We start from the raw sequence: 24,849 nt of genomic DNA, 5'->3' as shown, positions 1-24,849 counted from the left end.
CGGATTGCCCATATTAAGGTTACCCCAGCATGAGGTTAGGCTGCAGGTTCCTCTGCTGGCAAGGGAACCCTCCAGTGAAGTGCCCAGGGCTGGAGCCTCAGCGAGGCTCTGGGGGCAGCCAAGTACACTGCCATCCTCTTGGCTTTGTCTTTTCTTCTGTCAATCGAGAAAAATGACAAGTCTCAATTATTTTTAGAAGGTTTATTTGCCAAAGTTAAGGATGCACACCTAGGAGACAGGTCTATGCCTTTCTCCAAAGATGATTTTGAAGGCTCCAAATTTAAAGGGGAAAGAGCAGGATATTGAGAAGTACACAATTTTCATGTAAGAGGTGGGTAGGGAAAAAGAGTCATTCATGCCTTTGTCTGGCTCAGTGAATCTGCATTTTTTTTTAACACAAGATGACACAGACAAATGAGGCAGAGGAAAATTGCAGGGAATCTGCATTTTATATAAGATAACAGACAAAACTGGGCCAGGGGAACAATCAGATATGCATTTGTGTCTGGTGGGCCAGGGATGACTGCACCTATAAACTATCAATTTATATTGCCATGGTGAAATTTTAATAGAAACACCTTTAGAGTAAAGATCTAGCAGCTCACTGGGAATTCCCCTGTGGGCAAAATATGGGGGAGGCATGTAGCTTTTCACCTTGTAGCTTTTCATCATGTAGCTTTTCCATCTTATTTAGGAACCAAAAGGGGGAGGCAGGTTTGCGTGACCCAGTTCCCAGCTTGAATTTTCCCTGTGGCTTAATGAGTTTGGGGGTCCAAGATTGAATTTCCTTTCACACTTCTTACCCGACTTCTTCTTTGGCCTGACCACCAGAGTGGGGTGGGGCCAGAGCTGTGGCCACACCTACTAGTGCTGACTAGGATTAATTCCTCATTGGCTCAGCACATCTCCATTTGCTATGTATCTCTTCTCAGTAGAGGCAGGGATATTGTAAAATTATGACCATAAGATGATACTATGACTTCTGTTGAAGGAAATGTGTTCTCCTAAGACAACTGATAAGGTAACTCTTGTAAATAAGCATATTGGCAGGGGCCAGGGGAAGGAAGAGGAGGGAACAAAATAATATATCTGGTGACTTGTTATTTTGGAAAACTTATATGTCTCAGGAGACATTGATATCAGGCATTCTCCCAAAGCAATTTATCCTTGAAATTTCTCTGGCCTCAAGTCCTGTTTAAGAATAAGCCATTAGTAAAAATATATATACCTGCTGCATATGTGACTGCAATTATTTACCCCCACCCCCATCTGGTGATACCTGCTGGGGGACACTATGGTTCCATCTGAGTGTCTTTCTGCTTTTTTCAAGTTTTGTAGGCTTTTTTGTTTCAATCCCCAAATAAAAAGCTTTAGTTTCTTTTGGAGTGGTTCAATGTCTGCCACAATTTGTGTAACAAAAGGGAGCTATCTCCCCTACTGGCAACCAATCACTCTGTAATACTGGCTTTGCAGACAGGATGATATTATCCAGGATTTATTCATTGGGCAAACATTTTAGAGTGGCCCTTATGGATTAGGCACTGTGCTAAATCCTGGGTATATGAATATAAAGACACAATAATTGTCCTCCTTAAGCCTGGAGTAGTTTTTTACAATGAACAGAAACTGTCTTCTTAACCACCTTATGCTGCTGGAGAAGTGAATAGTTACAAAATTCCAAATGGAGCAAGTGAAGCAATTACTGACTGTCTACAAATCACTGTATTTCAAATTATGTTCAAACCTATGATAAATCCCCAAAGGTCTCACAATTATATTAATATTCACAGCCTTGTTTTTACAAACTCTTTTGAAGCTGTTATGTATGTTTAAGCCTACATTCCCATTGTCACTACATATGGGGCGCGTGACTACGTGACTCTGCTCAGAACTATGGCTTACCCATAAATTGGTTAAAGCAATATCTAAGGATGAGGTCCTAACCCACCTGTTGCAGATTCCAAGTCACTTGGGATTACCTCTTCTGAAGAGCCCCTAGACTCAACCCTTTAAAGTACCTCCCATTAAACAATTAACCTCTCAGATTCATTTTTGGCCAATGAGGGGAAATTTAAGAATTCAGGTCATAACAAACTATAAACATGTGTTATCTGCTCATAACTAAGCCTTTTAAAAATGAAATAATGTTATTGTTTTCCCCTGAGGTTAATTATAATGTCTTTGACTGTACTACATGCTACATGCCTAGAAGATTGTTAGAACCTGTGTCTGGTAGCCTGGAATAGATTTCTCACTTGGAAAGATGATAAAGATGTGAATAGCATGCATCAGCCTACTGGAACTGGTCCAGCATCTTCCCTCTTTCCTAGGAAACTAACCATGAGATCTTAACTGAGAATCCATGTTGCTTTTCAAGACCATTCCATCATTAATTCTCCTTCTCCACATGGAATGTAAGGGTTTCTTTAGAGCCAGCCTAGTTCTGTGCTGCAACAATCCCAGCACCATGTCTGCTGAGGGCCCCTTTTATGTGTGAATAGCTGTATTGGATTGCTTTGGGATCTGCATGTTCTTTCAACGAACTTAATGAATTTGCAACCCAGACATGAGCCATGTTCTTTCCATCATGTGTCATCGCCCAATAGCATTTAAACTATGAAGCCAAAGTTACCACTGACCAAGACTTGCAAAGTTTCCAATTGTTCCTGAATTTCAGTGAAAGAATACCAATAATTGCATTTATTTTTTAGGTTATACTAGGGGTTGGCACTATGTAGCCTGTAGGTAAGAAGTTGATCTGCCACCTACTTTTATGAAACAAGCTGTATTGGGGCACAGTCATGTCCATTCATTTATATCTTGTCTATGGCTGCTTTTGTGCTGCAGTGGCAGAGATGAATAGTTGTGGCAGAGACCATCTAGCCCCCAAGGTATAAAATATTTACTACCTAGCCCGTTACAGAAAATGTTTGCTGACCCCTGGTATAAGGCATTACATTATTCACAACATAGAAAACTTGCCCTTTATCCCTACAGCAGAAAATAGAAAATATAACCATTTGAATTATCAAAATCTCAGTAGAGAGACATTATGTTTATGAAGACTGTTATAAGGATATAAAATCCCTCCATTCCCTGGTGTTCCAGCTTCTAGTCATAGGTTCATCTGAACCTGTATTTGGCTCAAATCAACTTACCTCTCACCACCTACTCCTAAAATAAATGAATGTATTAAATTGCACTTTAGTTTTATGTTCTCACTTTTATTGCAGGATGCTACAAGCTATGTCTTATAAAATCTACTTTTGTAGTCACTAGTAGGAATATTGTTAGAGGCTGTATGAAGCTCTGCCTGAGACATTCCTTCAAGAGCCAAGTAATAGGAAAGCCTTTCCTTCCCTAAGGAACTTGTATTCTTTTTCTTTCTGACAATAAGAACTTTGTAACTAACCACATTTCCCTTTTCGATATGGCTGCCAGGATACTTAATGCCAAATTTGAGGTTCAGCCCAAGTGGATCCTTATGACTTGCATGACTATAAATTTTTCTTCTTCTGTTCTTGACTCTACTCTTACTTATATATTCCCTAGTCTTGATTTATGTTTCTTATTTATATTGTAACAACTTCATTATGTGTATTTTTGCCACCACAAGTCTTGAAGAAACAAGGCTCAGTGAAAATGAATAAAACAAGTTTCCACCGCAGTGTTAACCTTAAAATTTTGGACTTGCTGAGTTATGACTTTGGCTTCTTCATTAGCTAACAAGCTCTGGGACGACAGAGCCTTATATATCTCGTTCATCATCATTTTATCCACATAGCCTAGGACAATGCCTGGCACACCGTAGACCTTCCATAAACACTTGTCGAATGAATGTCACTGCATGTTCGACAACTAAAGTGAGCGCCACTGCAGTCCCCCTGAGGCAGTCTCAGAGAGCCTGCCTTCGCATTTAGCAAGGATCCACAGGCTACATGAAAACACATGCACATTCTTCATGGTGAACTAGAGCTGATGTATCTACCTTGAAGAATGGTTGCAAAAGATAAACATACATAGAAAGTGCCTGGCATAGCATCATCACGGCAGGGCTTGACTGTTTGCTCCTCTGCCGTTTCTCAAGATGTCTTAAGACAAGGGCCAGTTTTGGCTAAAAACAATGGAGTTGAACCATGGTGGGTTCTTGTCCCCAGATGTATGACCTTAGGCAAACCATTAGCTCATTAATTGCAAACTGCTACATATTGGAATCAGTGGGAGGTCTTTAAAAAATGGTGGTGCCTGGCTCTCGCCTCAAACATTGTGATTTAATTCTTTTGGGGTGTTACTTGGGAATTAGGATTTTAAAAGCTCTCTGGGTGATTCTAATGTGCAGTAACTAATTGCAATAACCTCTTTTTTCTGGATCACTTGCCTCATCTATCAAGTGACTGGACTGTGCTATATGTCCGTTATAAGGAAGGTCCCTTTAGGATTTAAGGTTTCATACATAGGCTGTCACTGGGCTGGGATCGTAGGAGGGCTGTTAACACAGTGAGGCTAATAAAACAACTTCATGCCACTGAGTCCTGAAACCTTCCCCCTGTGGCCTTGTCAGCAGCAGAACCACCTCTTGAACCATCTGACATTATTTTATTTTATTTTTTTAGCACAATCTTTGAAGGAATTCCCGGAGCAACTGTGAAAGAATTCATGATATCTCTCTAGCCACAGCAGCTACAGTAGCCGGAATATGCAGGATGACACATAGCCACACACTCAAAAAAGGGAAAAATATGCTCTCCTTTATTAGAAGACAATGTTAATTATGTGGTGGGGAGGAGGGTGGGTATCAAAAGAGCACTTCAGTTCCAGCTTAGTGTTTTCCTTACTTTTCAGTGCCTGTGGTTGTGAGCTTTAATGATGACAGTGGAGTTCTGCTCACCTTGGTTTTGTCCCAGTGAAGAATGATTGATAAAAGATTTCATATCCCTTGTCCATATGCAGCTATCTCCACACAAAAATCCTCCAGTGTGCTTCCAGTTATCACTGTAGCATCTCTTTTTCTCGCTGGATTTGCCCCCTCTTTGATTTACTGTTTATGAAGAGTCAGTTTGGAAATGATACAAGAATAGCAACTGGATAAACTCAGGCTAGAATGCTGGCTTGGTCACTTTTTAGCTGGTGGTCTTGAGTCACTTAAGCTCTCTAAGCCTTAGTTTCCTAAAAAGCAGATGAAAAATAATACAGCCTAGCTTATTGGGTTGTTGTGAGTGTCAGATCAGAAAATGTATGAGAACTGCTTTGAAAATTATCATTATATAAATATTATTCTTATGCTAAACTTTTAATCAAAATGGTGCTATGCATGAGGGATTTAGTAATCATTTGCAAAATATGGAAGGTTGGAAAACTTAGGGCATAGCACCATTTTCATTAAAAGTTGATGGTTTGTGATGTGATGGTGCATACTTATTTTTAAATTAGGCAGAATTAAGATTAATTTTAACTGTACTCTGCCCTCTGAAATCACTACTAAACTCATGGATCTCTCGCCATTTATATTATCTGCACCTCTTATTGAACTGGCTTACTCTTTCATAATTGGTCAATTTAGACCCTTAACATCCTGAAAGAAGGATCTTAGAGTCATTCTTGCCAATCTCTCTTTTTATTGAAAAGAAAGAAGTTAAAACACTTGCTCAAGGTAACGTATTCAGTAAATGGAGGAGCTTCATTTACTTCCATTTAGGTCTTCTGACTCTAGGCTTACCATCTGAGGTTGAACCATGTGCAACTACTGATATTCATACATTGCTTCTCATGCGAAATATCTGAACAATATCTTATGTTTTGTGTTTTTCCCAAAGCTGACACAGAGCCTTATGTAGAGTAGGTATCTGATAAACGTTTGATAAATAAGTGTTAGGGTTTTTACTGTTTTTTTTTAAATTTAAAAAATAAACCCTTGTGTAAATCAATACAGGGAAATCTGTAAGTTGCTAAATACACACAGAGCTGCCAGATATTAGAGTGGAGACTGTAGGACATGTTGCAGCCAGGCAGGGAAGGGTGAACTGTACATTACCAACAGTTATTTGGCAGCATCCAATCTAATCAAATACTGACTTGGGATAAATTCCAGGGGAAAACAGCATATGGCCCTGCAATCTGGTATAGTGTCGCATATATAGTCAGTTGGCCATACCAGGCATGTGAACCTGGAGACAGGACAGCCTTGGAAGAGAGAGACTCTGCGAGCCTAACTCAGATCTTATCTCCCACAGGAAATCACAACGATTTATCTGGAAAGCATCAAGGTGAAGATACTGCTTTGTAACATCTGAACCATATTTTGTAGAAGTGGGCATGCAGCCTAGAAAGCAGGAGATTTGGATTGAACAGATGTATATTTCCACACACACTAAAAAAACCCACCTAGAGTTACCCATTTTTCTTTGTTTAATTCATAGAGTTAGCTGTGAGCATGAGTTCAAAAGTGGTTGAGCAAGGTAGCAGTTACTCCATATAGTGCTTTCGTGTGAGTTAAAAACAGGTGCCCCCCTCTCCCCCTAGCATGGATAAATTGCAGAAAACCGTCCTTCCTTTGGCTGGCTTGGACTTCAGCTTCTCCTTCCCCGTTAGGCTGGGTACCTTTGTGCAGTGTGCTGACTGCAGAGCCATACTCAGCTGCCCTGCTCTTGGGAGCAGTTCTCACCCAGCCTTTTTTAAAAACCAACCAGGCCACTTGGGTGCTAACAATTGCAAAGAACTATCTGGGGAAATCAAGGTCAAGTGACTCCTTACATGCTCTTTTAAAGCACCCACCTAGAAAAGCCACACTAGGTGATGAGAGGGCTGCTGGAGGGCGAAGACTTGAAAGCTATTCCTCATCCAAATTCCAACTCTCAAAACTGGAACAACGGAACAAAATCATGCACGTTCTATTTCCCCATTTCTTTGGCCAATGACTGCTGATCCCTGTTCACACAATATCCACCCCAGTTCTGGGATATTTTGGATTCAGGCACACTTTACCCAGACAACAGCAAAGCTTTCTCCCTTAGTTCCTGTGATCGTTTGCAGCTTTTCTGTTTTATATTTATATTTCCTGGTGAAGTTCACCCACCTGACAACACAGAGACATTAGTATTCCAATAGAAAGTAACTGTGTTGCCATTCGAGAATGCTTACACGCTTGCTACACATTTTAGGACAATTTTACACTGACACTTTAGACAATAGTTCTAAAGCAATCAACTTATGCCAGGAGAAGGTAATTCTTTATAACAAAACTCCAGTTAACCAGAAACAGGGAGATGAGAACTTCCCGACTAACCAGAAACAGGGTCTCCCTCATTCTATTTTCTTTCTTGCTTTTTTTAAAATTTGAGATGAGGTCTCTCTGTGTTGTCCAGGGTGGTCTTGGACTCCTGGACTCAAGCAATCCTCCTGTCTCAGCCTCCCAAGTAGCTGGGACTACAGGCATGAGCCATTGCACCCAGCTTCTCATTTTATTTTCAAATCAGCTGACAGGTCATTATAAAGTACTGAATATGTGTTTGGCCTTCAGAGGACAAATAGGAAAATCACAGGAAAAGTGGCTAGTAGAAATTATTGTTTTAAATCTATGGTTTTCAAAGTGTCCTAGCACAAGGCATAGTGCAATACAGAGCCCGACTGTCTTTATTTTCCCCAACTACAGTGTTGTAGAGTGAGCACTGAAGTTGAGAATCCTGATCACAGTTATTGTAGCATCCCATTGAGAATGCCTATAGGAAATCTTAGCTCTTTATCTGGAGAGCTAAACAACCGTATAACAACCACATTGGACTGAAGAAAAACACAGAGTCTGATAAAATGGTTTCACCTGGGCTGCCTTCTACCCATTCTTCAGGGTACAACTTAGATATCACCTCTCTATGGAGAACTTTCTAGAGCCCTAGTCTAGTTTCCCCTGCTATGCACACCAAATAAGTTCTTCATCTGTTCAACAAACTCTACAGTAATTAAAGTTTAATATCAATTTATTGTCCCTGCTGGATTTTAAGCAGCAGACAGGAATCTCAACTGTCCTGAATACTGTTGTATCCTTGGTGCCAATGAGCTGACTGGCGTCTGGTAGGTGTTTGGTAAATAGTCACTGAATACATGAAGATGTAAATGAATCAGCCTTTAACAATCTTCACCATATTGGACTAAGTTAGGAAAGAAATATATGTTTATTGCAGAGATTCTTTTCAACATCACAATTTTCAAAGAAAAAGGGGTTTTTTTTTTAACCCACATCGAATCACAATAAACTAAATGTGATAATAGCCCATTCACTTAAACATTTCTGTGACTCAATGTAGAAGGGCTATTTGTGAGTACGCCAACTTTCAGATTTAACTAAATTCTATAGGTGGGTTAATCAGTGTGACTACAATGATTTCTGAGGCTCTACTTCCAGATGTGCAAACCACACTCCAGCAAATGGCACTTCAGCAAAAGGGACAATGATAAATTGTTACAATTACAGTCTCTCAGTTAGTTCATTGATTAGAATGTGATCAAAGTTGAAGTTGAGGTCAGGCGCAGTGGCTCACGCCTGTAATCCCAGTACTTTGGGTGCCTGAGGCAGGCAGATCACCTGAGGTCAGGAGTTTGAGACCAGCCTGATCAACATGGTGAAACCTTGTCTTTACTAAAAATACAAAAATTAGCTGTGTGTGGTGGCGCATGCCTGTAATCTCAGCTACTCGGGGGGCTGAGGCAGGAGAATCTCTTGAACCCAGGAGGTAGAGGTTGCAGTGTTGCAGTGAGCCAAGATCACGCCACTGCACTCCAGCCTGGGTGACAGAGCGAGACTGTCTCAAAAAACAAAAAACAAAACAACAACAAAAAACAAAAACAAAAAGTTGAAGTTGAAAGATGACTAGCTAACTCTGAAGAGAGAAGAACTCAATCTTAAAGCTTCAGATTCTCCAGCTGATATGATTCAGTTGCTTTTATACAGTGCTGGGGACAACACCTTAGTGAGCTTCTTCATATTTGCTGACCAGGGGTTTGTTGCATCAAGGTACATATTAAAACACCACATGCTGGAAATAAAATGTGACTTTGAGATTGCCAATTTACTATTTCTAAATACTGAAATTTAAAAAGAGCAGACACCTTCTTGCAAATTAAAATAACAACTCTAAAAGAAAACTGACTTCAAAATCAGTCTTCAAAGTGTGCTTTTTCTCTGAACTAAATTCAAATGGTTCTTTTTTTCCAGGTTAAAGACAACATCAAAATGTTTCCACACAGCCTGCTTAACTTGAAGAGGTATTAATCAGCTCAGAGTTAGCCTGACATAATCAAATTGGATTTGGTTTTCCACATCACCTAACTGGTATGCATTTATTTACATCAGCTTTTTAACCATCGGCTGAACTGTTACTTGCAAATGACTTCAGCACTGGAAGAGTTTCATGATTTTTGAGCTTGTTAGAAATATAGGAGTTGGTTTGGGAGGCTGAGGTGGGTGGATCACTTGAGGTCAGGAGTTTGAGATCAGACTGGCCAACATGGTGAAACCCTGTCTCTACTAAAGATACAAAAAAATTAGCCAGGCATGGTGGTGCACGCCTGTAGTCCCAGCTAGTCAAGAGGCTGAGGCACAAGAATTGCTTGAACCCGGGAGGCAGAGGTCGCAGTGAGCCAAGATCACACCACTGCACTCCAGTCTGGGCGACAGAGCCAGACTCTGTCTAAAAAAAAAAAAAGAAAAGAAAAAGAAAAAAGAAAACAACAACAACAACAACATAGGATTTTGATGAGTCATAAAAAGAGACTCAGTTGCTTAAATTTTGCTCCTGAAGTGTCAAGGTTTCTCATTTCAAAGCCAGTTTTCAAAATATAGGTCATGGTTCTGGACTGATACCCACCATAGTGGAAATATGCTGTCTCTCAGTGTGGAGACATTTCTGTCACACTGTCCTTCATTCACAATGCCAGGATTGGAGTATTCCTTCTATCAGAGCTGGGGAGCCTCACAACTGTGGCACTGAGTGGAGATTCCGGGACTTAGGCCACATGTTAGAGATGGAGAAAAGATCATAGTAAGAGACAATCTTGATAATATTCTTTGGGGTATCGATGGTGAAGGGAAGAAAGAGCTCACCTAGCATGATGGATGGAAACCCTCGATGTTTGCACAATGAAGTCGCCCCTGAAGAAAGAGTGGCTCACCCTGCAACCCACATGAATCACACACTCCTCTCTCTCCTATCTCTTTAGAAGGCATGAACTGGGAACTTCTTTAACCACTTAGCCATTTGATCAAAGTGCTCCCCTATTCTCATTGTAGCTATAGGCTTATTTTTTTCCACTCATACTTGAAGAAAATAGCATCAGTCAGTCATTCATGTGACTAGATTTCACTTGAAAACAGTGACGTATCCTCATGAAGATAGAAGGAAGAACTGCAGTTGTTGAACCATGCCTCATGAAAATGCTTTCTAAATCAAACAGTCTCTCTTGGGCCCTGTATAGTGGAAAGCACACAACAATTTTTCTCTTGACATCCAAGGTCACATACGCATCAGACACTTGGAGGCAGCCATAGTAAATCCCATGAAACCAAACATGCCACATTGAGGCCAGGGAGGTCCCTGGGAAATCATGTCAGGGGTTGAGAACTTCAGGGTTTCCTTCTTCCTCCTTGAATGGTCCCATAGAGCCAGGCAGGATAGACTTCACTGAACATTTCCACAGCAGCAGGGTTGGCAGTAGTGGGGTGGTTATCACCAGAACAGGATTTTAATTTCATTTTGGATGGAGAAGCATTTCTACTTTATCTCTGGAGATGTTTGTGAAACAGCATTTTTTTCCATGGTTGATTTCCTGACTCTGACCTCAGGTCAAGGACATAAAGGAGACCAAGCTGCCTTAAAAAACCTTTCGCTTTCTGAAGCAGAGTGTGTGTGCTGGGGGATGGGAGAGGGGGAGAAATGTGAGTTTGAATCAATTCCCAGATGACTTAGAAACTGAAGGGGCTTTCTCAAATCTTTATGTGACACTGCAAAATCGTGTGTTTTTTCTCTGCTTTTCCTATCATATCTGGTTCATTCAATGCTACAGTCTTTCCCAAGGATGCTTTTTTTTAAACATAAATAATTTTGTTTAACCAATTGTTATCATTTGTTACGTGCCAGGATTTTATAAGTGTCATCTCACTTAATTCTCCCAAACGCTTATATGAGACAGCCACAATTATTATTCCTATTTCACAGATTTTAAAAAGGCAGGTGTAGGGGGGTTGAATAGCTTGCCTAAGATAACCCAGCAGGGAGGTGGCAGAGTTGAGGCTCAAACCCAAAACTTTCTGACTTCAAGCCTGCACACCCAACCATTGCTCACATGATTTGCAGTGGCACCAAGGTTGCCTTGGGTGCTCTGGAGCAGAAAGCTGCACTTGAAGAGAATTTCTGGATAAAACAGGAACAGCACAAATTTTAACAATTCATTGTTGAAAATTATTTCTGCTATCTACTTTTTTTTAAGTAAATAGAATTTAACCCAAACAAGAGACAACTGGGAATCTGCCACTACCTTGGGATCATCAATCTGAGCCTCAAATTTTGCTGCAAAGTACTTTTAAAATAGAATAAATAGAAGAGTTGGGTGAGCATTTTCTAACCCTAGGGCACACTGATTATTACTTTTAAAAATATACACCTGATTTGTGTAAGTGTGTGTGTGTGTATGTGTGTGTGACAGAGAGAGAGAGAGAGAGAATAGTTGTATCCTTTTCTTGAACCGATACTCAATCAAATTAAGGATTCTGGTCAGGGGGAGGGAACTGATATTTCTTGAGCATCAATTAGGTACTTGCTGCTGTACCTGAGGCTTCACATGACTTTCTCTTCAAACTTTCCCCATGATGCATGTGTGATAATTATCACTAGCTCCTCCCCTCAAGATGAGGTTCAAAGAAGTTAAATAATATGCCTAAAATCACAAATCTAGGCAGTGACAAAGCCAGCTTTCAATCTTGTGTCTATCTGACTCCAACACAAGAGAACCACAACAACCTGCCTTCTGTAGGAAGAAGACACTTGGCAGTATTATGTCTCCTCTGAGCTTTGCTAACAGAGAGATATAGTTCTGTTTATCCTTATAGAAATAAAATCTCCTTCTATCTTAATTTAAAAATAATCCATAATATAGTAGGTTGTTTTAAAATAACAGTATTTTTAAATCACAAAGACATAATAACAAGGGTTAGCAAAGGTGTGGAGAAACTGGAACCCTCATATACTGTTGGCAGGAATGTCAAGTGGTGCAATTGCTTATGAAGACCATATGGCAGTTTCTTTAAGGGTTAAACATAGAGATACCATTTGACCCAGCAATTCCACTCCTAAGTATGTACCCAGGAGAATTGAAAACCTATCTCTGCACAAAAACTTGTAGATGGATGTCCATAGCAGCATTATAGTCAAAAAGTGGAAATACCTCACATGTCCAACAACAAATGGATGGATAAACAAACTGTGGTACATCCATGTGATAGAATATTACTTGGTAATAAAAGGAATAAGTACTGATATATGGTACAAAGTGGATGAACCCTGAAAATATTACAATAAGTGAAAGAAGCTAGTCATAAAGGACCATATATTATATGATTCCATTTATACAAAATGTCCCAAATAGGCAAATCCATAGAGACAGAAAGATCAGGGGTTTCCAGGGGCTGGGGGTTGGAGGGGTGTTGGAAGGAAGATGACAGCTAAAGAGCACAACATTTCTTTTCTGGGGTGATGAAAGTGTTCTGAATTGGTTGTGGTGATAACTGCACAACTCTGTAAATATACTAGAAACTGTTGAAGTGTGCCCTTTAAATGAGAGAACCATCTGGTATATGAATTATATATCAATAAAGATACTATATATTTATATTTTAAAACTGTACCATGAAAAAAAACCAAATTATGCATTTGGTAGGCTCTCAGTAAATATCCACTGAATGAATGCACCAAGGTACTTAATGGCTATTTTAGAATACTAGTTTATTTAAATTCAAATATGTCTTTCAGATTCTATAGTTTGAAAAGTATGCTTATTTTGCACTATGTTACCTAAAGTGTGCACCAGACTCAACTATCCCTGGGGCTGAATGCTGATGCATGTTGACATCCTGAGAGGGTCTCAACAGCACTGCTATGCAGGGATTCCACCTCTATCCAACAGGACCAACGGTGGCAAAGGAACCATCCGTAACTTGCCAACAATGGGGATGATGCTAAGTATTAAGTAACTGGTCTTTCATCATCCCCCTCGAGCTAAACCCAGACGTGCAGAGAAGCTCTAGTGTGTCTCAGGACCACCAGCCAATGAAGATATCACCTGGGTCCTGGAATCTGGGAAAAGGAACAAAAAACTTCCTTCTTTCTTTACCAGAAAAATTCCCAAGAGCAGATCCTGGCAGCATGTATCTATTTATAGCTACATTTGAGCTCAGATAGAAGAGTGTAGAAGAGGTTGGGGTAAATCAATACTGTATTAGTCCATTTTCATACTGCTATGAAGAATTACCGAAGACTGGGTAATTTATAACAGAAAAGAGGTTTAACGGACTCGCAATAATGGTGGAAGGTGAGGGAGGAGCAAAGACACATCTTACATGGCAGCAGGCAAGAAAGCATGTGCAGGGGAAGTGCCCTTTATAAAAACATCAGATCTCATGAGACTTATTCACTACCACAAGACTGCACAGGAAAAACCCACCCCCATGATTCAATTACCTCCCACCCAGTCCCTCCCATGACACGTGGGGATTATGGGAGCTACAGTTCAAGATGAGATTTGGGTGGGGACACAGCCAAACCCTATCAAACACATTCCAGTGTAAAAATGAAAACCAACGGTCAGAGTTATGGAGGGGGAGGGGAAATGAAATAAATAGATGAACTTAAGATCCAGTTGTAGAATTGGCCTGATGTGAACAGTTAAAGAAAATCTAAGGAAAAGGTATCCAAGCACTGAGTACACTGAGGAAGATATAAGGTAGAGGAATACTGCATTAACAGCAAAACAAATAAGCTCAACAGACAAGCTTCTTGCAAGTAGATAAAATCCATAACTGAATGCGGATTAGACCATTCCCTTGAAGGAATGGTTTCCAAGCCTTCCTTGTCGGTGAGCAAAAATATCCCAAGGATACTTTAAAAGGCACATTATTTTATATCTCTTGAATTCTGCATCAAAATGAGACTTGGATCTAAGAAAAGTTTGTAAAATGGAAGTGGGAATGTGGTCCAAAACTGGAAAAGACCTATCCAGGGCACAGGGGCTCAAAGATGCCAGCTGAGCTCCTGACTTCACATTTCCAAGGACTGACTCACTGGGGCCCCAAGGACAGGGATCTTTAGTTCTTGGTAACTTTTCTGAATCCGTCACCAATAATGGCCACCACGTATGAGCACCTGCAGGCTACAAACATCTCAGAAGGAAATGTTGGGTCTGTATTTATTTGACATATTGGTCTATCCATTACCAAGTGGAATGAATACTGGACATAGAGTACCCAAGTTCTTTTTTTTGTTTTTTGTTTGTTTGTTTTGTGTGTGTGTGTGTGTGTGTGTGTGTTTGAGACATGGTCTCACTCTGTCTCCCATGCTGAAGTGCAATGGTGTGATCATGAGTCACTGCAGACTTGACCTCTTGGGCTCAAGCAATCCTCCCACCTCAGCCTCCTAAGTGGCTGGGACTACAACTGTGTGCCACCATGCCCAGCTATTTTTTTTTTTTTTTTTTTTTTGTAGAGATGGGGGTCTCACTTTGTTGCCCACGCTGGTCTTGAACTCCTGAGCTCAAAAGTGATCCTCCCACCTTGGCCTCCCAAAATGCTGGGATAACAAGTATGAACCACTGTGCCTGGCCACAGAAGGCCCATGTTCTAATCTACCGTGTGCACTAACTTGTTAGGTGTCCTTCATCAAGGGCTTCCCTCTTTCCTGGCTGCACAGTTCTCATCTATAAAATGAGGTCACCTTAGATCATCCCCAAGGACCTCTCCAGTTCTAGGACATTTTGGCCACTGGTTCTGCCTGATAACCCATCTTAGTGATTTCCTAGAAAGTACCTGTTTCTTGGTCACAGTGCCATCCACAGGGTCCACGTATTCAAAGCTATCCGTCTTCGCCACACTGTAGACATGGCTCCCCACAGCAAACTGCTGGCCAATGAAGGATTTGTCTGTGACCAGGGCCTCCAAGTCCCTCATGATATAATATGTCGTCTTGGGATCCAACCCCTCATAGTCAAACCTGGTGAGGACACAGGAGGAACAGAAACCTAATCAGAGAACCAGCAACTTGGTGGCCCACTTACAGTTATCTAATCATTGGTTCTATTTCCAGGGAAGGACAGCACAGAAATGCACCTTCAACTCATCTCCCCTCTTCCATCTGACCCTTACAATCCATTCCCCATACAGTGGCCAGAGTAATCTTGTAAAAATCAAATCATGCCACTTTCTTTCTATTAAATCCCTCTATAAATTCCCATCACATTGAGAAGAAAAGTCAACACTTTAACCTTGGTCTATCAGGCACTGTGGGATCTGCCCTTGCCCACCTCTTTGACTCAACTTTGTTCTGTCTTTTTATCCTTGTTCACTGGCTCCAGCCACACTGGCCTCTTCTCCAGTGTGCACTGACATTGCACCCTTTCCTGCCTCTGGGCCCTTGCACTTGCTGTGTGTTCCCTCTACCTTGTACATTCTTCTGCCAGCTCTTCAAATATCAGGCTCATTCTTTCCTTCCATTTTCAAACCCATTGTCACCATTAGAATGTGACCTTCTGTGACCATCTATCTGAGGCAGCTTCCCCACTCTGTCTTCTTCTCTCATCACCCTTCATATTTTCTTTTGGTAGTTATCCCAAACTGTATGTATCTTGTTTGTATATTTGTTTACCTATTCATTGTCTGTCTTTGGCCACCAGAACGTGAGCTCCAGGAGCTGTCTTGTTCTCTGCTATTTCTGGTACATAGTAAGTTCTATGTAAGTAGAATGGAATGAAAAATGGGAGAAAGGAAAGGAAGGAAGGAAAGAGAGAAAAAACAAGGAAGGTAAAAAGAAAGGGAGAAGGGGAACTGAGCATGCTATAGAACTCTTGGAAACTTGGAAGAAATGTCACAATTGTTCCATTCAAAAAAGTCCTCCTAGCCAAGAGTATTAAATGTAACAATGGCGCTGGAAGTCAATTAGAAAAAAAAAAAATAAAAGACTAAAAATAATACCAATTGCATTTGTCATTGTGGGGTTCAAAATATGATGATGTATACCAAGAGTTGGCACAGTGCCAGGCACTGGTGCTTAAAAACAGTTAACAACTTTTATTTGCCATCACCACCATAAATAAACTACATTTTACAATGTCAGATGGTCTTGGCTGAGACCTAATGGCACACCTAGGAGTGTCTGTTTGAGAAGGAAGCCATAGGAGGGGCAGCTGCACCCAAGTCACTTGGAGGATCTTACATTTGGGCTTCCTGTAACATAGAGAAAGGATGTGAGTTCTCAGAGTGAACTGGAAGAAGGAAGCTCTGAATAGTTGTTACTACTTTTTTCCACTTAAGATCTTTAAGACATCCAGTAAACATCAGCATATTAGCCAAGATGCAAAATATGGAATAATACCATGTCTAGCAATGGGTCCCCTGCATCTATATCCCTTTCTTTTATTCTCTTCCTCCTACACAAGATGTTGTTTTCTCAGCCTCGGAGGGAAAAAAAGGAACTCCCTCAGAACATTCTTTTTCAGCAGTGCATATATTCTGAGACTGCAGTCACTTTAAAGGTAGACATTTGGAGAAGGTAGAGACCCAAGCAAGGAGAAAGGGGCAGGAAGACAGGAGAAGAGAGTCTAGCAGGAGATAGAAAGAGATTCAGGAGTTGAAAAAAATCCACTAATATGATAGATCACGTTCAGTCTAGGGTTGAGAATCATCAGATCCATTTGCCCAAACGTTCACCTTCATATACAAGCAGGATCTAGCACTGCCTTCCACCCCCAAATCCCCGTCTGACCACCACCAATAACAACACACTTTCAAGGAAAAAACCTTTAAATGGAGGATTCCTTCTGGGGTCTACTCGCACAAGAAAAATAATCTGGAAGATTTTCTCAGATATTCAGGCTCAGTATTAGTTTAAGTGAAATTGTTTTATTATTTTCAGCCTGCCAAGAAAATTGCCAAGCTAGGAATAATTACATTTCACAAGCACCTTTTAATTTGCCATTTGCTGGGGGATGAAGGAAATGTTTACCTTTCATTCTATGTATTTTCTCCTCCCTTTTTCTTTATCTCTGTGATCTTTTTGGAAAGAAATCTGAAACATAACTCAATGTCCTAGAAGAAATTAAATCTGTATCACATATTATTCTCTAATATGGTATTTGTTATGAAGAAGTAATTATCATGTAAGCTCTTGGCCACAAAAAATAAACTACATTATAAATACAGTTACCATAACACCGATTATTCAAGACACCAGCAGAAACCTAGATAATCATTCCACAAATTATGAGGAACACATCTCTGACTCAAAGCGATCTCACTAGGCCAGAGGTTGTCAATCATAATATATTCTGTCAGGCTGGACTTTTTGGAACAGCTTCATGCAATAGAAGAATGTCATGTGCCAATTAACTCTTGGTATGCCAGGGAAAAAAAACACACACGAATCAGGGGGGTTTGGTACTTGTTAGAAATAATGAGTAAACCAAGTTTCTACCTGTCCTAAGAATTCATTTTTTATGACACACTGAATAATTTGAGGTGTTTTGCCAGCTATCACATCCCCAGCTTTCTTGACTAAATGGGAACTAAGAATATGATGTTGTTGTTGTCTACATCTCCCAGAAGGTTGCAATCTCTTTGATTTTAACGAGTACAATCATGGGCTTCCTTATTCTCTGATACATATCTAAGTAAAAGGCTTCTTAACAGAAGAAATAATCACCTTATAAGGAAAGTCTAAAGCTCTCTTTCTGTCCCTTAAGCTCTTGAAACACAACCAAACATTCAAAGTAGTTAACTATTCATAAACAAAGCAAAATGAGTCACAATCTTTCTGCTTTTAATACAGAGTCTCTGAGACTACCCAAGGATGCCCTTGCCCCACCTCCAGTTCTTTACAGTTAACATCGTTTCCTACTCCCTCCTCCTAACCCACGGCTTGGTTCTTGTTATGTTGTTATGTACACATATCTAGCATACCTAGGTTCACACTCCTAGCAAGTAACCACACTTCCAGGATACTCTTACTTTCATTTACTTAAACGACAGGAAAATGATATAGACCCCAACCCTAAGCTCCTACCCACTGATCTTTCCTTTTCTTCCTTCCAAAATAATGGTTTCCTTTTCTGTACTTCTTTTTCCCTGTTTTTTTGTTTTGTTTTGTTTTGTTTTTTGTTTTTTTTTTTTTGAGATGGAGTCTCACTCTGTTGCCCAGGCTGTAGTGCAGTGGCACGATCTCCACTCACTGCAACTTCCGCCTCCCAGGTTCAAGCGATTCTCCTGCCTCAGCCTCCCAAGTAGCTACAGGTGCGCACCACCAAACCCAACTAATTTTTGTATTTTTAGTAGAGACAGAGTTTCACCACGTTGGTCAGCCTGGTCTCAAACTCCTGACCTCAGGTGATCCACCTGCCTCGGCCTCCCAAAGTGCTGGGATTACAGGCGTGAGCCACCACACCCGGCCTGTACCTCTTTTCATGAGGACAAAACTTTAACAATATCTGGGGCTCTTGAACCATGAGGCTCCTTCAAAGGGTGCCAGCTCAGGCATCTTGGACACTGAATCTGATTATTGGTGAGGAGGTAAGACAGAGGTAGAGAGAGGATTATGAAAGCACTCCAACCTGTCACAGCTTCTGTGTCTGCCTTTTTTACTTGATAAATATGGATGGAAAACCAACAAGAAATGCCTCTGGTTTGACTGCACGACTCTCACAGCCATTATAGTTACCAAATAACTTTTCAAAGCTCTGCAGTTCAGAGTTCCTCTTGACAGGGCCACCTACCTTACAGGCATTGATGAAAAGATTAAAGAGTGATGTCACCAGGGGAAAGGAAATTGGTGCCTTCCAGCTTGGTAGCCTTTGACACCACCCCCAACTATCTATAAGAGGTGATTCAGCTCCAGCCTCTGTGTTCCTCAGATCTTCTGGGAAGATGCCTCCTTTTTAAGGTTCTAGCCCATCAGTTTTAGAAACCTGTTCTAGGAGTAGTTCTTCAGGGTCCATAAAGAGACCCTTCCCCTTCTCCTCACCTGCAATAGTAGTGGCGGCCAAATTTGGCCCAGTGATCTCGGACAATTTCCTCCACACTCTGCTTCCGGGCAGCAATAATGGAGAGCCAGACCAAGACAGCCCACAGGCCATCCTTCTCTCGGAGGTGGTCAGAGCCTAAAGGTGAAAGAAAAATTCTGCTGAGGATTCATTTCTGGGAGCAAAGCAAAAGCTAAATGAATTAAGAAGACCAGTTAGCGATTGAATGTTATGTAGAAATGATTGGCTCATTTACCCATTATGTTAAATATATGTCTCCTAATACATTTGCATTTCTGAAAAATATGCAACTGAAATTCAAATAAAATAGTAACAAAAAATAAAACTTGGAAATTTCTGAAGGGATCAGAGAGTCAAGTTGACATCTCATTAGCCCAATGAGATTATTCATTTATTCAGTAAATATTTAGTGACCCCTATAATATATCAAGCATTGTTCTACATCTTGGGGTAAAGCAGTGAACAAGATAATTCTTTACTCATAAAGTTTGAATCCAAGTAGATGGAGTTAGGTGGAGACAGGCAAAGAAAAGTAGATAAGAGAACAAGATGCATCAAATAAGGACAAGTGCTTTGAAGAAAATAAAGAGGTGATGATGTCACAGAGCACAACAGCACCAAAAGCTGCTTGACCTAAGGTTGGCTGGTGGTCCCCCGACCCAACAGATGTGTCCACCTGGAACCTGTGAATGTGACCTTATTTTGGGAAATGCTCTTTGCAGATACAATTAAGTTAGGAATCTTGAGGTGAGATTATCTCAATCTCATCTGGATTATCCAGGTAGCACCTAAATCCAATGATTAATGTTCTTATAAGAAGAGGAGAAGACACAGAAGAGGAGAAATACAGAGGGGCAAGCTATGTGCAGACGGAGGCAGAGATTACAGTTATGCTGCCACAAGTCATGGAACGTGTGGAGCCACCAGAAACTCAAAGAGGCAAGGGGAATCCTCCTCTACAGCCTTCCAAGGAAGCGTGGTCCTGCCAACACCTTGGTTTTAGACTTCTGGCCTCCAGAACTATAAGAGAATACATTTCTACTGCTTTAAGCCACCCAGTTGGTGGTGATTTGTTATGACAGCCCTAGGAGATTAATACAGATAGTTAGGGTCTGCCCCCACTGAGGCAATGGCATCTGAGCTAACCCCTGAGAAGAAGTCAGACATGCCAAGATCTGGGGATGATGTATTCCAAGCTAGGGCACAGAAAAAGCAAAGTTCCTGAGGCAGGAATGAATAGAGAAGCTAAATCCCACTGCTATTCATATAGAAAGAGTTAGAGGCAGTTCTTATTGCATCAGGCACACAAATGAAGACTGCAGTCTAAGTGGCCAGCTTCCTGTGCAATGAGAACACAGAAGAGTGTGTCACAGACCCATTTGGGTATCTGTCTGTTAGCCAGTTATAAGCTCTCTCTGAAGTGAATAAAGCCCTGAATGTAAAGAAATGTGTTGTAGTACGAGACGTGTGGTATCCTAGGGAAAGCTTTAGATTAGGGCTTAAGCCAAACTGCTACTTCACAGATGTGTGGAAAGTTATTACAAAGTCATTAATTCCCCTGAGCCTCAGCTTCTCATTTGTAAAATGGGGACCCCATCACCCATTTTGTGGCATTGTTGTTGTATCAACTTAATCAAGTTAAGAGGACAAGCTCTAGAGTTAGATTTCTCATGTTCTAATCCTGGCTCAGCCATTTACCTTTGTTTGCGGTACTCATCTGTAATCTGTGGACAATAACAGCCCCTACCCCATGGGGTTACTGTCAGGATTAAGCAACTAAATATGCCCAGATGTTTAGAACAGTGACTGGGATATCACACATTTTTGCTGTTGATCTTGTTGTTGGTAATTTTAATAAAGCTGTGTGAATTACTGCAAGGTGCTGATTCCTCAATACATGCTTTCAGAAATTGTTCTTGGTTATTCATGTAATTTTATGCTCTAACTCTAGCAATAGTAATGTCTTAAGAAACAGGACTGGGTCCATGGGGTGGACCTTCTTGCAGCAGGGCAATGAGAATGGACAACAGTATTCTTGGGTTTCAGAACTATAAAACATACATGGAAAACCAACAAGGGAGACCCAATGCCACAGAGCTGTTTAACCCCTGAAAATGGGATCAAACAATACTTAAGTCAAACATCTTTGACAACTTCTAACTAAAGCTACAGACCATTTACCGTACTGGTGACATTTATGGTGTTAAATGTTAAACTTTTTTTTCTCAATAAGGAAAACATGCAAACCTGACGGGGGCTGTTAAGGTACTAAAATCAATAAGAAAAAGGGTCAGGTTTTTAGTTCTTCCTACACACTGATCAAGGGTCTGCTAATGGCACTGTTGGATGTCCAGTTGTGGTTGCCTCTGGGTTAACAGGACCCTGGGCATTAATCATCACACCATGAAGTGTCTTTAGCCTCATGCAGTGAATTCTTTACACTGCTACAAAAATGGAAGAAGTTTGGAAGACTGAGTTAGCTCCATGGCCAACTGCCAAAAAACAAGTTTAGGAAATCCTGCCCAGTGGGATCACTTCAAAACCTTTTGTCCTTTTACAGCTGAAAAAAAATCACTTTTATTTACTGGCTAGAGAAAAATACCCTTTTGTTCTAAAACATGGGCTTTGCATACCTTCGAACTCCAGCTGGATTACATTACCTAGAGATACAATGATTAGATGCTGTTAAATCTGTGAGATAAGATGTCATAATTTAGTGCTAGAGGGACATAAAGTTCTTTTAGTTGGATAAACAAAAAAACCCACCTCAACATTTGTAGCCAATTGCATAGTAAATTGTGAGTTGGCTTGGACATCCTTGCCTACAAGTTAAACATTTGCCAAGATTAATAAGGGGCTGATGATGAAGTAAAATTAACAATGCCCTTTATAGTTCTTCAACTTTGGGACAGAGACATTAATGATGCTTCAATTACACAGATGTTTCCACTGGATGGTTATAGTGTACTTTGGAGTGGATTTGGGGGCTATAACTCTCCTTTTAAAAGGCCTTTCAGGCAAGTGAATGCTAATGCTGTATCAGTGACAGGCAGATTAAACAAGAAATTCCAGAAAGCACAAAGATATCAAATGGTTTTCTAAAACCCCACTATAAACAGAGTAAAAATGGGAGTAGAAATGTTCACACTATATACACGACACGGATAATAGGCTGGATACTTTTTAATGTTTTCATAGGTCAATAAGAGAAAGAGAAACCTCAATGGACAATGGCATGAAAGGGCACAAGCATGCAATTTTCAGAGGAAAATAATAATAGTCAACATTGGAACAATGTTCACCCTCACTGTGGTCAAAGAAAAGTGTGTAAAATGGGATACCATCTGGGGCCTGTCAGGTTAGCAAAGGTTTGACAGGGGAAGAGTTAACTTGGCAATAATGATCAATAGTCTTTAAAAATATCATGCAGCTTTCAACACAGCTATTTTGTTTCTTAACCTTAAGTCATAGGACATTCAATGAAGTAGATAAGAGAATAAAGAAAAATTGCAAAAATATTGTTTTGATTTTTCCGAGACAGGGTCTTGCTCTGTCACCCAGGCTGGAGTGCAGGGGTTTGATCATGGCTCACTGCAGCCTCGACCTCCCAAGCTCAAGGGATCCTCCCACTTCAGCCTCTCAAGTAGCTGGGACTCTAGGTGCACACCACCACGCCTGGCTAATTTATTTATTTACGTTTTTAGAGACGGGGTCTCACTATGTTGCCCAGGCTTAATTGTTGAACAATAGGATCATTGAACAAAATTCATTCAAAACCTTGTGGGTAGACAAAATAAATCAAATGAGAATTTTTAGTAACACAGAAAACCATGTTTATTCAATTCTTTTCCTTTTATTTTATTTTTATAGTTTCAGGAGGTACAAGTCCAGTTTTATTACATGGATATATTGCCTAGTGACTTTTAGTGTACTCATCACTTAAATAGAAAACATTGTATCCTTTCACTAAAAAAGAATATTCAGTATATTTTTATAAAAAATATAGATATGTATATATGTGTGTACACAAGTAAACAGAAGAATATACACCAAACTCTTAACATGGTTATTATCTCTGAAGTGGTAGAACTGCAGATGTTTTTCCTCTCTTTCCTTTTAAATATTTTCACAATAACAATGTATCATTACATAAGAAAAAAATAAATTTTTAAAGTTGTTGGCTGGGCATGGTGGCTCACACCTGTAATCACAGCACTTTGGAAGGCCAAGGTGGGGGAATCACCTGAGGTCAGGAGTTCGAGACCAGCCTGGCCAACATGGTGAAACCTCGTCTCTACTAAAAATACAAAAAAAAAAGAAAAGAAAAAAAAATTAGCCGGGCATGGTGGTAGACACATCCATGCAATCCCAGCTATTTGGGAAGCCGAGGCAAGAGAATCGTTTGAACCCAGAAGGTAGAGGTTGCAGTGAGCTGAGATCACACCACTGCACTCCAGCCTGGGCAACAAGAGTGAAACTCCGTCTCAAAAAAATAAATAAATAAAAATAAAGTAAAGAAAGTTGTCAATGGTGCATAGAAATTCACATTTAAAACATGCCTTTTCTAGAGTCATATAGTTGGGCTCATCTAGTATGTATTTTTTCTATTGTCTTCTTTTGCTTAATAATACTCATTTATGGTTGCTTCATGTCTTTTTATGGCTTGAGAGTGAGTGTCTTTTTAGCACTGAGTAACACCAGCACAATTTCTGAAGCTTGCTCCCTGGCTCAGGACATTGCAGGGAGAATGTACCCATATTTCCAAAGCTGTAAGTACCACTCACCTTGCCTTTCTCATCCAACCTAGCCCAGCCCAAAGCCCATGCAATCTTACTCTGAGCAGCCCTGAGAAGCAGCCATCTCCACCCACATACCAGAAGGAGGGCGCTCAGCTCTTCTCTGCCATGACTCCAGCAAAAACTGGTACAAAAAAAGAAGGCCTTTTTTTTTCTAGAGAAATATCACTGTTCCCCCTCCACCCAAATTAAACTTTGAATTTTCTCAATCTTCGAAACCATGCTACTTGAGCTAGGCAGGACACTAATAAGTATATTGCCCTCACAAAAGAAAAGGGAAAAATAAAGAGAATGCTCAATCATCCCAAAGATGTTTTCTTCACATGGAAAAACCAGTGTGGACACATCAGCTCAATAAAGCATCCCATGCGTTACTAACAGATCAAGCCATTACAGCTGAAACTCACATAAGGAAATTCTAAATTTGTCAATTAGGAAAAATATAAGTCAATTTGCACCTGTTGCCAACTCCAAGTTGTAACATAGGTTAGCAATTTTCAACCCTGCACTGCACATTAGAATCACCTAAGGAGATTTAAAAAAAATACAAATGCTCAGGTCTCACCCTGAGCCAATAAAATAAAAACTTTTAATGATGGCACCCAGGCATTGGTATTTCTTTTTAAAAAACTCCTTGGGTGATTTTCACAGGCAGCCGGGCTTGAGAGTCACTCGCTTCAGCAGAAAGGCACCGTATGCAGTCTCATGTTTGGGGCAGAATACCTGGGGGTAGTGAGTTAGGCCTCTGCCTCTTTTTGCTTGAATGTGGTGC

The 24,849-nt window shown here is 40.5% G+C and overlaps 1 protein-coding gene across 1 annotated transcript in view; it reads right to left on the bottom strand.

Annotated features, from left to right (window-relative positions):
• Positions 1-24,849, bottom strand: part of PGM5 (phosphoglucomutase 5) — a 178,148-nt gene that overhangs the window by 35,039 nt on the left and 118,260 nt on the right. Inside the window, exons 8-9 of the mRNA XM_054501897.2 lie at positions 19,263-19,398; positions 15,062-15,245 (exon numbers count right to left, since the gene is read on the bottom strand). Of these exons, the coding sequence (XP_054357872.1) occupies positions 15,062-15,245; positions 19,263-19,398 (320 nt within the window). The remainder of the gene's footprint in view (positions 1-15,061; positions 15,246-19,262; positions 19,399-24,849) is intronic.

This window comes from Pongo pygmaeus, chromosome 13 (assembly GCF_028885625.2).
Source record: "Pongo pygmaeus isolate AG05252 chromosome 13, NHGRI_mPonPyg2-v2.0_pri, whole genome shotgun sequence".
Classification (NCBI taxonomy): Eukaryota; Metazoa; Chordata; class Mammalia; order Primates; family Hominidae; genus Pongo; species Pongo pygmaeus.
Note: the sequence above shows the minus strand (reverse complement) of the source record. Positions and strands in the feature narration are given on the sequence as shown.